The 12,636-nt window shown below is 43.9% G+C and overlaps 1 protein-coding gene across 1 annotated transcript in view; it reads right to left on the bottom strand.

Annotated features, from left to right (window-relative positions):
- Window positions 1-3,694: 3,694 nt before the first annotated feature.
- The window catches only part of LOC148757846 (endogenous retrovirus group K member 10 Gag polyprotein-like), a 77,479-nt gene continuing 68,537 nt past the window's right edge, over window positions 3,695-12,636 (bottom strand). Inside the window, exons 2-5 of the mRNA XM_088799301.1 lie at window positions 5,580-5,716; window positions 4,386-4,784; window positions 4,095-4,283; window positions 3,695-3,981 (exon numbers count right to left, since the gene is read on the bottom strand). Coding sequence (XP_088655427.1) covers window positions 3,695-3,981; window positions 4,095-4,283; window positions 4,386-4,784; window positions 5,580-5,716 — 1,012 coding nt within the window. The remainder of the gene's footprint in view (window positions 3,982-4,094; window positions 4,284-4,385; window positions 4,785-5,579; window positions 5,717-12,636) is intronic.

The following is a 12,636-nucleotide window of genomic DNA, read 5'->3' as shown; positions in this document are numbered from 1 at the left end:
CCCACGTAGGTGGCTGGGCTCGGCGGGTTCCTCAAGTCCGAGGGATCACCACAAGTGGTATTACTTGAGGCGTTTCATGGGCGTCAGGGAGTCGGGATCCGAGTTCGGATCCATCACAATGTCTCACTAGTGGTTCTGGTAACCACCGAGGGCCGTCCGCGTTCCCAGGGAAAACACAAACATGACCCCTTCCCCAGACCAGCACAGGATCGGGCCCATGCCAAACATTATCAAGAGGGTCTTTCCATCATACCATGGGCAGTGGAGGGCGCTCTGGTGTCCAGTGCCATTCGTCCGCCGTGCGGCCAGAGGCATCGGTGTTTAAAAAATTGAGGGTAAAGAGTGAATGGTTAAAAAAAAAAAAGAGGGAATGGTTTAAGATATTATTGGGTGTAGCCGGGGTAACTCCCCTTTTTTGTTTTTGTATTTGTGTTTTGAGTGTGCGGTGGGCACGTTCTATGATTCCTTGTCCTTGGGGGTTACAAGGGATCCCCGTAGTATGTGTGATCTTAAACTGAGAACAGAACTGAGGGAAAACTTTACTGGTATATCTGGGGCCATTGTCAGTTTTTAATTGTTGAGAGAGGCCCATTACTGAAAATGCTTGGAGTCAATGACTAATGACGTGGGTAGTCCCTTCTCCGGGTCGTGCAGTAGCGAATAAGAACCCAGAATAAGTATCAACAACAACATGAACATAGGGGACATTTCTAAAGGAAATGAGTGACATCCATCTGCCAAAGTTGGTTGGGGAGTAAGCCTCTAGGATTTACTCCGTAGCAGGGTACAGGGAGATGGATCTGGCATGTGGAGCAAGTTTTGACAATATGTTGGGCCTCTTCTCTGGAAATTCTAAACTGGAGCTGTAAGGCAGCAACGTTTTGATGATAGGTTATGTGGGATTGTTGGGCCTGTGTGATGGGAGTAGATTGGGATACCTGGGCAGCCAGAAGGGCGTAAGCTTGGGGTTGTATGGCTTCGTCAGCAATGTTATTGCCTAGTGCTAGGGGCCCAGGGAGTCAAGAATGGGCTCGGATATGGCCGATACAGCACGGTTTTGGCCTGGCCTGAATTAGCTTTTGGAGTTGACAAAACAGATGAAAAAGTTCTTCATCTGAAGTATAGCCGCTAACAGCAGTCTCAATTACCCTACCGACCGTGTATAGGTAGGAGCTATCAGAAAAGATGTTAAGAGCCAGGTAGGGATGAGCTCTAGGGCCCAGATCAGGGCAGCGAGTTCTGTGGGCTGGGCAGAGGCAAAGTGTGTTTGTTTGGAATGTGTCTGTGTGGGAGTATGTACCATGTCTATGCCATTACTGCAACCATCTGTAAAAACGGTAAGCGTGTTAGGAACAGGATTAGGGGAAATTACCTTGGGGAAAATTACTGGGTTTTGTAGCAGGAACTGAAGGAGCTTATTGGATGGATAGTGCAATCAACACTTGCAGGGAATTGGGCAAGCGCCAGCTGCCAGGTATCTGGGTATTGGAATAACCAATGTTGTTGTTCTGGGTATGGGATACAATTATAGCCTGGGGGTCATAACCTATAAGCTGTCTCAGTCGTTTTTGGCCTTTGTGAATTAGGGTGCCAACGAGGTCATAACAGAGAAGGAGTACTTTGGGGCCTATATTGGGCAGGTGGAGCCACTCAACTGGCCCTTGAGCTTGCCATAAAAGGCCTGTAGGTTGTGGCTTGGTGGGGCAAATAATAAGCTTCATCGGTATGGAAGGGTCGAAAAACCTGGGTTTGTTGAATGGCTTTGTTAACTAGTTGGAGAGCTTGGCGGGCATTGGGGGACAACTGTCGAGGGGACATGGGGTCAGGATCTCCTTTTAGAATATCGAAGAGAGGCTGTAATTGACCTGTAGTTACGCCTAAATGTGGACGTAGCCAATTGATATTCCCTAATAACTTTTGGAAGTCATTTAATTACCAACAGGAATCCACTCGGATTTGGATTTTTTTGTGGCTGTACTGCTCTTTGAAGAATAGTTGTCCCGAGACAGGAGAATGGAGCAGCCTGCTGTACCTTTCTGGGGGCAATGTGAAGCCCATGGGTTGTTAAGGAGACATTTAGTTCTGAAAGTGCCTTTTGTAGGGTCTCTTGATTTTTATGGGCAATTAGAATATCATCCATATAATGAATAATATACGGATCGGGAAAGCATTTTCTAATAGGTCACTAGCTAAGGCAACAAAGCTCTGGCACAGAGTAGGACTGTTGGCCATCCCCTGAGGGAGGACCTTCCATTGGTATCATTTCATGGGTTCTTGGAAGTTAAGGGCCGGTACGCTAAAGGCAAAACGTTTTCTGTCCTTAGGGTCTAAGGCAGGGGTGTCCAAACTGTGGCCCGCGGGCCAACTGCGGCCCACGATCCATTTTTAATTGGCCCACAGCAAATTCCAAAAACATACTTAGTTTACTTAAATAAACCAGGTGAGGCAATATGTACTTCACCTCAAGTGAGTGGCCCGGCTGTTTGTGTATTTCACCGCATATGGCCCTTGGTGAAAAACGTTGAAAAAAGTTTGGACACCCCTGGTCTAAGGGGATAGTAAAGAAACAGTCTTCAAGGTCAATAATGAATAAACAAAAGTCCCACGGTATAACAGTGGGTGTGGGAAGGCCAGGCTGGGTGGCTCCAATAACCTCCATTGTCTGATTAACCTTGCGGAGGTCTTGTAACAATCTCCATTTACCTGATGTTTTCTTTATTACAAATATTGGAGTGTTCCAAGGGCTATTGGAGTGCTCAATGTGACCAGCAGCAAGTTGTTCAGTAATTAGCCCTCATGCCATGTGGAGTTTCTCCTGAGTTAGGGGCCATTGGTCTACCCACACAGGGGTGTCAGATTTCCAAGTTATTTTTTCTGCAGTAAGTCCAACGGGGGTAGCAGGAGTCACCATGGTCCCTATTCTAAATTTGGATACCCTAATCCTAATTTGTCACTTTTTGGTTTTACCTGTATGGCGGCTGTTATTCCCTGATGGTTTTTTTCCCTCGCCCCTGTGAGGGGAGGAATCCCTGATTGAACATCATATGGGAGACCTGAGTACTTGGGCCATACATAATAACGTGCATCTGACTCAATACATCATGTCCCCAGAGGTTGACAGGTAGTCCCGGGAGGACACAGGGACAAAAGGTTCCCTGTTGTCTGTCTGGGCCTGTCTAGTTAAGGATCTTTGAACTTTGTAAGGGGCCTTGGGCCTGTCCTATCCCTTGTAGTTCAGTCATAGTGTGAGTGGTGGGGCAGGATGTGGGCCATTGTTGGTGGGCAATAATGGAAACATCAGCTCCCATATCTAGTAGACCTGAGAATTGTTTTCCTTCTATCCATAGGGTTAATTTGGGTCTTTCCTTTTGGATTTGTTGTATCCAATATATATCAGAAGAGCCAAGGCCTTGAGTGCCTCGAGTCTTTGATGAGAGTACTTGCCCTGTTTTGATAGTGGGAAATAAAACCAATTGCGCGATTCTGTCGGTGGACAGAACCTGGACAATATTTTTATGGTATGGGCCATGACCTTGATTTCTCCCTCATAATCCTCATCTATAACTCTGGGCAGTACGTGAAATCCCTTCATAGTGAAGCTGCTTCTCCCTAAGATTAACCCCACTGTTCCTGGGGGAATAGGCCCCCATATCCCTGTGGGAATCACTTGTGGTCCCATTTCGGGGGTCAATACTTATTGGGAGGCGGGATTGAGGTCCAATCCTGCGCTCCCAGGTGTGGCCCTGTATAGCTGTTGGATTGTGGATCGGCTGGGTTTTGGAGAATTACTGATAGTTTTGTTGTCAAGGCCCCCATTATTTGACAGGGCCGGGTCGGCCCCATATCCCTTTCCCTGAATCAGGTTTCCGAAAGCATCATGTAGTGACTGACAGTCACTGGACCAATGTTGTCTGCGATGACATCGCGGGCACAACCCGAGGCTGCGCTGGTGGACCCCCTGTTTTACCCTAGGGGCAGATGCTGGGGAAAAGCGGGATTGACCCTTTTGAGGGCATTCTCTTGCAAAGTGGCCGGGTTTTCCACACATGTAACATTTACCCATCTGTCTGCTGTTTTCTTGGGTTTGGGCTAACCTGTCTCTAGATTGGGAAAAGGCTGCTGCCAGAGCGGCGCCCTGGATGTGGGCAGGGCCAATACCTGAGCATAGCCGAATAAAATCTGATATAGTGCCCTTTTTCGGTAGGGTCTCAGTACTGCCTGACAGGCGCTATTAGCATTTTCATAGGCAAGTTGTTTAGTAAGGATTTGGCCAGCCTCAGCATCTGAAATTACTCAAGAGACAGCCTGTAAAAAGCAAGAAGCAAAGTCTTGATATAGTTCATCAGGCCCCTGTCTAACTTTACTGAGTACTTCCCCTTTTGTACCCGAGGTGGGCAGGCTGCGCCAGGCTGTAGTTCCCGCTATGTTAATTTGTTGATGTGCTTGTAGGGGGTAACCCAGCTGGTGGTCCAGGGGGCTGAATTGCCCTTCTCCTACCAGCACGCCATAGGTAACAGGCACTCGATGAGCCTGATTTCTCCATGCTTGTTCGCACAATTCAGTCCATTCACTCTTCCATAACAGATAATCCCCGGCACTAAGGCAAGCCTTAGCCATAGTCTTCCAATCACTGGGTGCAAGGGCATCAGTTTGCAAACCTTCTAGAGAGGCAATGGTAAAGGGGGGCCGCAGGCCCATAGGTGGCACATGCCGTTTGAGGTCTTTTAGCATCTTAAAAGGAATAATTACATATTCTCTAACTGGTTGTCCGTTGACTGTGCATTCTGTTACAGGGTACAATTGAAAGCCGGAAGTGTCTTCCCCCTTTTCCTGGGCCTGGAGAACACCCCTTTGTAAAGCAGAGAGCACAAGAGGGCATCTTTGTTCAGGATCTGGGACGGCATCTTGGGGTAGGAGGGGACCCCGGCTGGAGGTGCTCCGCAAGAAAGCTTAGCAAAGGCCACCAGGAGGTCAGCGGAAGGGGAAGACTCATCATCCATATCAGAGTTCTGGGGGCCAGAGTTTTCGGGGAGGGTTATAATATTTTTGTTCCTTATCATGAAGTTCTTTCTCGTAATGGGGGGTGGAGGGTAACTGTTTATCTCTTACGGGTGGTACCGAGAGAGAGCGCCAGAGCGCTTCTGCGCTTCATACCCCTCCACTGTATCCTGTAAGACCTGAGGGACCCCTCCCTGTGTTGAGAGGGACGGTAATCTCCAAACCTCCAGTGAGGGGGTCAAGTTACTCCTTCAGTAAGTTCCAAAGTGCAAAGGTGGGGATGGGGAACTTAGAGGAGCCTTCAGCCCTGAAGCGGTCATGGAGCTGCTGCCCAGCTCTCTCCCAAGTGGCAGGATTGAGCGTGCCCTCTTCGGGGAACCAAGGGCATATATCCTGTACAAAAGATGGGAATTCCATTACCTGGCCTGAGCGAATATTACAGCCAGGAGCGGTAAGCATAGCCTTTAGCATTTGCGCAAAGAGGTCTCTTTCTTTGGACCCATGCTGTCCCATGTTTTACTCCCGATTAAACTTAGCTTGCTCCCCTCCTCTACCTTTAACCTTGAGAGGAGTGTCCTCACCTGTTTGTGGCGGGTGCCACGCCACTCCACTTGGTAGCAGAGGACGGTCCTCTACTTTGTCCATTTTTTGCTTCTGGTACTCAGGTCCCTGTTCGGGCACCACTCTGCCCTGGCCTGTGCAGCCAGGAGGGCTCGGCCTGAGGGGGAAGGGTGAGGAGATAAAGAAGACACAGAGACAGGAGAGCTGGGATCGGGAGGTCCACTGTCCATGGATGGCGGAGCAGTGGCGCAGTCTTTATTTCACACATGGTTTATATACAGTCTTGGAACAACTGTCTAATACAAGCAAGTATTAGCAGGACAAGCAAGTATCAGTAGAACATTCTGTTCTGCGTATTGGCAAGTTTGTATGTCTGTGGCTGCATTAGTGTTATCTTGTTCTTTCTGGGAAGATGCTGAGGTGAGGCTTCCCATGGATGACCTTGCAGGCTGCAAGGCCCTAGTCAGCTTACAGCCCACTCTCTACAATTAAGTATGATTTACTGTGGTTCTTTTCATAGATGCTCATTGTTAGATGAGAAATTTTCCATCTATTCCTAGTTTTTTAAACGTTTTACTTTTTTAGACATGAGTTGGTGTGGAGTTTTGTCAGATGATTTTTTTTTTTTTTAAAGATTTTATTGGGGAAGGGGAACAGTTCTTTATTGGGGAACAGTGTGTACTTCCAGGCCTTTTTTCCAAGTCAAGTTTTTGTCCTTTCAGTCTTAGCTGTGGAGGGTACCATTCACCTTCAAGTTGTTGTCTTTTCAGTCTTAGTTGTGGAGGGCACAGCTCAGCTCCAGGTCCAGTTGCCATTGCTAGTTGCAGGGGGCGCTGCCCACCAGCCCTTATGGGACTCCAGGAATTGAACTGGCAACCTTGTGGTTGAGAGCCCTCACTCCAACCAACTGAGCCATCTGGGAGGCAGCTCAGCTCAAGGTGCTGTGTTCAATCTTAGTTGCAGGGGGCGCTGCCCACCATCCTTTGTGGGACTCGAGGAATTGAACTGGCAACCTTGTGATTGAGAGCCCACTGGCCCATGTGGGAATCGAACCAGCAGCCTTCAGAGTTAGGAGCATGGAGCTCTAAACGCCTGAGCCACCGGGCCGGCCCCCACTGTCAGGTAATTTTAGTTCATCTGTTGATATTATCCTGTGGATTTTTAAAATTCTTTTATCAGTTAATATGATGAATTATATTGATTTTTTATTTTTAAACCAAACTTTCATTCTTGTAAACTCTACTTGGTTATGATGTATTATCTTTTTTTTGTATATTGCTGGATTTGATTTAAGTATTTTTGCATCTATGTTCATGAGGTACATTAGTCCGTACTTCATTTATGATGTCTTTGGTTTGGTATCAGCTCTGTCTTCTCACTCATGGAGTCCACTAGGCTCCATCTGGGATACTCCTCCTGGCGCTGTGGCCTGCAGACTTTCTCAATAAGCTGGGGCAATTGTAGGGCTTGCCTTGTTTATTTCCTGTCTCTCAGGGATCACTGTCCTTCATTGCCTGATGAAGTCTGTTGTTTCATATATTTTGTCTGTTTTATTTTTTTTTTAATTGTTTCAAATGAGAGGGTAAATCCAGTCTGTTACTCCATCTTGGTCAAAAGTGAAGTCCTCTGGGTGCTTTTAAGATTTTCTCTTTATGACTGTTTTTTCAGCAGTTTGATTATATGTACCTCGGTGTGTGGTTTTTTGTTTTGTTTTGTTTTCATGTTTCTTCTACTTTGGGTTTGTCGATATTTTTGCATCTGTGGATTTATAATTTTCAGCAGATTTGTAACATTTTTGCAGTTATTATTTCTTTAAGTATTTTTTTCTGTTTCCCCTTCCATATTACTTCTTTTAGGGCTACCATAACAAGTACTAGAGACTGAAAGTCTTATTTTCTCACAGTTCTGGAGCCTAGAAGTCTGAGTTCAAAGTGTCAGCAGCGTTGGCCTATAATAGCCATCTTCTCCCTGTATCTTCACATAGTCATCTCCCTGTGTCTGTCTGTGTCCAAATTTCCTCTTCTTATATAAAGATACCAGTTGTATTAGACTAGGGCCCATCCTAATGAACTTATTTTGACTTATTACCTTTTTAAAGATGTTATCTCCAAATACATTCACATTCTGAGGTATGGGGGTTAGGATTTGAACATATGAATTTTGGGGGAACACAATTCAGCCCTTTCCTCTCCTTCAGGTACTTCAATTACATGTATGTGAGGTCACTTTGTATGGTTCTATAGATTATGGATACTCTGTTCTTATGTACTTTTTTCAATCTTGTTTCTCTTTGTGTTTTATTTTTTTATGGTTTGCATGTACCTTTTTTTAAAAAGATTTTTATTAAAGATATAGCTAACATACAATAGTATATTAGTTTCAAGCGGTACACCATAGTTATTCAATATTTATATACCTAAAGAAGTGATCACCATAAGTCCAGCAACCACCTGACACTGTACTATGCTATCACAGTATTATTGACTGTATTCTCCATGCTGTACATTACATCCCCATGACTTGTTTGTTTTATACCTGGAAATTTGGACCTCTTATTCCCCTTCACCTTCCCCCTCTTTTTAATTTATTAATTACAGTTGGCATTCAATATTATTTTATATTAATTTCAGGTGTATAGCATAATGGTATGACATTTTAATAATTTAAGAAGTATCCCCATTACTAGTCTAGTACCCACTAGTCTAACACTATACATAATTATTATCTTATTATTGACTATATTTCCTATGCTTTACTTTATATCCCCATGACGATGTTGTCACTACCAATATGTACTTTTTAATCCCTTCACCTTTTTCACCCTGCCCTCCAACCCCCTCCTATATATCACCCCAACAAATCTTGTACCCATCTGACACCATTCGTAGTTATTACAATATTGACTGTCTCCCTTATGCTATATCCTACATCCTCATAACTACTTTTAAACAACCAATTTGTACTTCTTAGTCCCTTCCTCTTCTTTCATCCACACCCCCAACCCCCTCCCATCTGGCAACCATCAAAATGTTTTCTGCATCTATGAGTTTGTTTCAGTTTTACTCATTAATTTTGTTCTTAGATTCCACATATAAGCGAAATCACATTACATCTCTCTCTTTCTCTGTCTGATATACTCCACTCAACACAACACTCTCCAGGTCCAACCATGCCACTGCAGATGGCAAGTACCCATTTCCTTCCATAGCCAAGCAATGTTCCTTTGTATATATGGACCACCTCCTTTTTATCCGTTCTTCCAACAATGGACATCCAGGCTGCCTCCATATCTTGGCCATTGTAAACAATGCTACAGTGAACATATGGATGAACACATCCCGTCAAAGTAGCTTGGGTTTCTTTGGATACATACCCAGAAGTGGGATTTCTGGGTCCTTCATTGTCTCTTTTAATTGCCTTTGTTTTAAAGTCTATTTTGTCTGGTATAAGTATTACTACCCCAGCTTTTTGTTTGTTTGTTTGTTTTCATTTGCATTTTAATGAATATCTTTTTCCATCCCTTTACTTTCTGTCTGTGTGTGTGTTTCAATCTGAAGTGAGTCTCTCGTAGGCAGAATATGTAAGAGTTTTATTTTCTTAACCATTCAGCCCTCCTACGTCTTTTGATTGGAGCATTTAATCCATTTACATTGAATGTAATTGTTGATATGCAGCTATTGCCATTTTATTATTCATTATTTTGATTATTTTTTTCCATCTTAAAGAAGTCCCTCTAACATTCTTTGTAACATTGGTTTGGTGGTGATGAACTCCTTTAGTTTTTTCTTCTCTGGGAAACTCTTTATCTGTCCTTTGATTTTAAATGATAGCCTTGCTGGGTAGAGTTGTCTTGGTTGTAGGTCCTTGCTTTTCATTACGTTGACTATTTTTGTGCCAATCCCTTCTGGCCTGCAAAGTTTCTATTGAGAAATCAGCTGACAGTTTTATGGGAGCTCCCTTATAAGTTACTAGTTGCCTTTCTCTTGCTGTTTTTAGGATTCTCTCTTTGTCTTTAACCTTTGCCATTTTAATGATAATGTGTGTAGGTGTTTGCCTGTTTGGGTTCATTTGTTTGGGACTTTCTGCACTTCCTGGAATTGTATGTCTATTTCCTTCACCCTGTTAGGTTTTCAGTCTTTATTTCTTCAAATATGTTCTCAATCTCTTGCTTTTTCTTTTCTCCTTCTGGAAACCCAATGATGTGAATGTCGTTACGCTTGATGTAGTCCCAGAGGTCTCTTAAGCTATACTCATTTTTTTGGATTCTTTTTCTTTTTGTTGTTCTGATTGGGTGTTTTCTGCTACCTTGTCTTCCAAATTACTGATTCTAACCTCTGCTTCATCTTGTCTGCTGGTGATTTCTTGTAGTGCATTCTTCATTTCAGTTATTGTATTCTTCACTTCTGACTGGTTCTTTTTTTGTGCTTGCAATCTTTTTGTTGAAGTTCTCACTAAGTTTCTTGAGCATCCTTATAACCTTTTTGTTTTGTTTTTTAACTCTGTCTCTGGAAGGTTGCTTGCCACCATTTAGTTTAGTTATTTTTCTGGATTTTTCTCCTTTTTTTTTTTTTTTTTCATTTGGGATGCAGTTCTTTTTTCCCTCATTTTGGCTGCCACTCTGTGTTTGTTTCTATGTATTATGTAGATTTATTATGTCTTGGCCAAGTGGCCTTATGTAGTAGGTGTCCTGTGGAGCCCAGTGGCACAGTCTCCTTGATCACCTGAGCCAGGTGTGCCAGGAGTGTCCCTTGTGTGGTTTGTGTGTGCTCTCCTGTTATGGTTGAGCCTTGATTGCTATTGGCACTCAGTGGGTGGGATTAACCCTCAGGCTGACTGGCTGTGGGGTTTAGCCACGTCCACAGATTATGGACTGCTGTGCAGGAAGCTTACCTTACTGAGTGGGATTTGCCCCAGTGGTCTCTGGTGCCTGTTGAGACTGCCCTTTGTGTGTGCCACTTCTGGGGCTAATTGGGTGGTGCTTTGCTATGGTCTGAAGCCAACCTCCAAGTATGTTCATTCTGGGGCCTCTTGGGTGTAGGCTCAGGTCAGCCATTGCCTGTGACTGGCTGGGAGCTACATGTTGGCAGATGCAAAGCGATCTGCAGGGGACAGGCCACTCCACTCCACAAACTGATGATGGCTGCCACCAGTACCAGGCCGGGGGTAGCTGCACAAAAAACCAGTATACCCGGAAGCCTGCTGTCACCTGCTGGCTCCTTTAAGGTTCAGTCACTGATAAAGGCTCATGCAGTATGTGAGTTAAGTGAAGCAGGTCTCAGGAAGCCACTAGAGTGGGAAGAGTTGTGGTCACCAGGTTAATGTAGACTCTGGTTTGGTGCCAGTGCTGAGCCTGGAGTGACTCAGCAAAAGCCTCAGAGCACACTGTGGCCAGTCACCACCTGCCTGGGGACCATGGACTCTGATAGTTTTCCTAGAAATAGTGCAATCAGGGAGGGGTCGGTTGTTCATGGAGAAAGTGCCTCTGGTGGTGCTCAAGTTGGTTGGGATGGGGTCCTAGCTGATTTAACAGCACAGAGCAGCAGAGCTCACCAGGCCAATCAGATTCAGATTTGGCCTGTGGGGGCAAGCTCAATATAGGAAAGATGCCACCCGCCTGCTGGCTGCACAGGAAGAGGACCCCTCACCAGGAAAATGCTAACTATCCTCCTGAAGCCACACTCCTCAGTCTGCCCCCTCATATGTCTCCAAGGCCCACAAGTCATCATCCCTCCACTGGAGCTCAAGGTGAGTGCCTGCGAGCATGTGAGTCTGTGTGTAGGCCGTTTAAAAGGACATCTGGGTTTCCTGCAGGCTTCCAGCCCACCCAAAAGGTCAGAATCCCCAGTGCTTTTCACAGACAGATGTTCCTCTTTCCAGCACGAGTACTCCAGGCTTGGGAGACTAGTCTGGGGGGCTGGGGTCCCTCGCTCCTCTGGCTGGAACCTCCACAGCCAAGGTATCCCTCCTGATTCTTAACTGCCACAGAGAGGTTTAGGGCCCATTCCACATCTCCACCCCTCCTACCAGTCTCCACATGGTTTTTTCCTTATATTTTTAGTTGTAGGACTTCTGTTCAGCTAGATTTCAGATGGTTCTCCAGAATGATTGTTCTATAATTTAGTTGTAAATTTAATGTGCTCACAGAAGGATGCAGACACAGTGTTTATCTACTCCACCATCTTGGATCTCTCTGTGTTTTATTTTATGTAGTTTCCATTCTATTGTTTTCAAGTTCACTAATATTTTCTTCTATAATGTGTAATTTGTGATTAATCCCATCCAGTGTATTCTTCTTTTCAGATAATTGTTTTTCAATTCTATTTGGGTCCTTTTTATATTTTCTACTTCTTTCATTATCATGTTCACATTTTCTTCTAACTTTTTTAAAATATGTATTTTATATTTTTATATAACAGCTTACAATTTATTTTTATAACAGCTTACTTATCCATATCTGCTAATTCAATTCTGTAACTGTGTTTCCCTGAAAATAAAACCTAGCCGGACTATAAGCTCTAATGCATCTTTTGGAGCAAAAATTAACATAAGACCTGGTATTAGATTATATTATACTATACTATACTATACTATACTATACTATACTATACTATACTATATTATATTATATTATATTATATTATATTGCTCTTATATTATAGTAAAATAAGACTGGGACTTGTATTAATTTTTGCTCCAAAAGACACACTGGAGCTGATTGTCCAGCTAGGTCTTATTTTCAGGGAACCACGGTACCTCTGTCATTTGTCTGTTTTATTTAATTGTTTTATTTTCAATTATGGAATGTATTTTCCTGCTTCATTCTAAGCCTGGCAAATTTTGATTAGATGCTGGACACTGTAAATTTTACATTTGTTGGATGCTAGATGTTGTAAAATATTCTTTAAATATTGTTGGGCTTTGTTCGGTGATGTAGTTGTTATTTGGGAATAATTTGATCCTTTCAGTGCTTGTTTTTAAGCTTTGTTAGGAAGGGATGTTCAGAACAGTCTTTAATCTAGAACTTATTTGGCTCCACTATGAAGCTATACCCTCTGATGACTATGCAGTGCTTCATGC

Source organism: Rhinolophus sinicus, chromosome 6 (genome assembly GCF_057876585.1).
Source record: "Rhinolophus sinicus isolate RSI-liver-muscle chromosome 6, RSI-T2T, whole genome shotgun sequence".
In the NCBI taxonomy this organism is placed as follows: Eukaryota; Metazoa; Chordata; class Mammalia; order Chiroptera; family Rhinolophidae; genus Rhinolophus; species Rhinolophus sinicus.
This window is presented reverse-complemented; position numbering and strand designations above follow the sequence as displayed.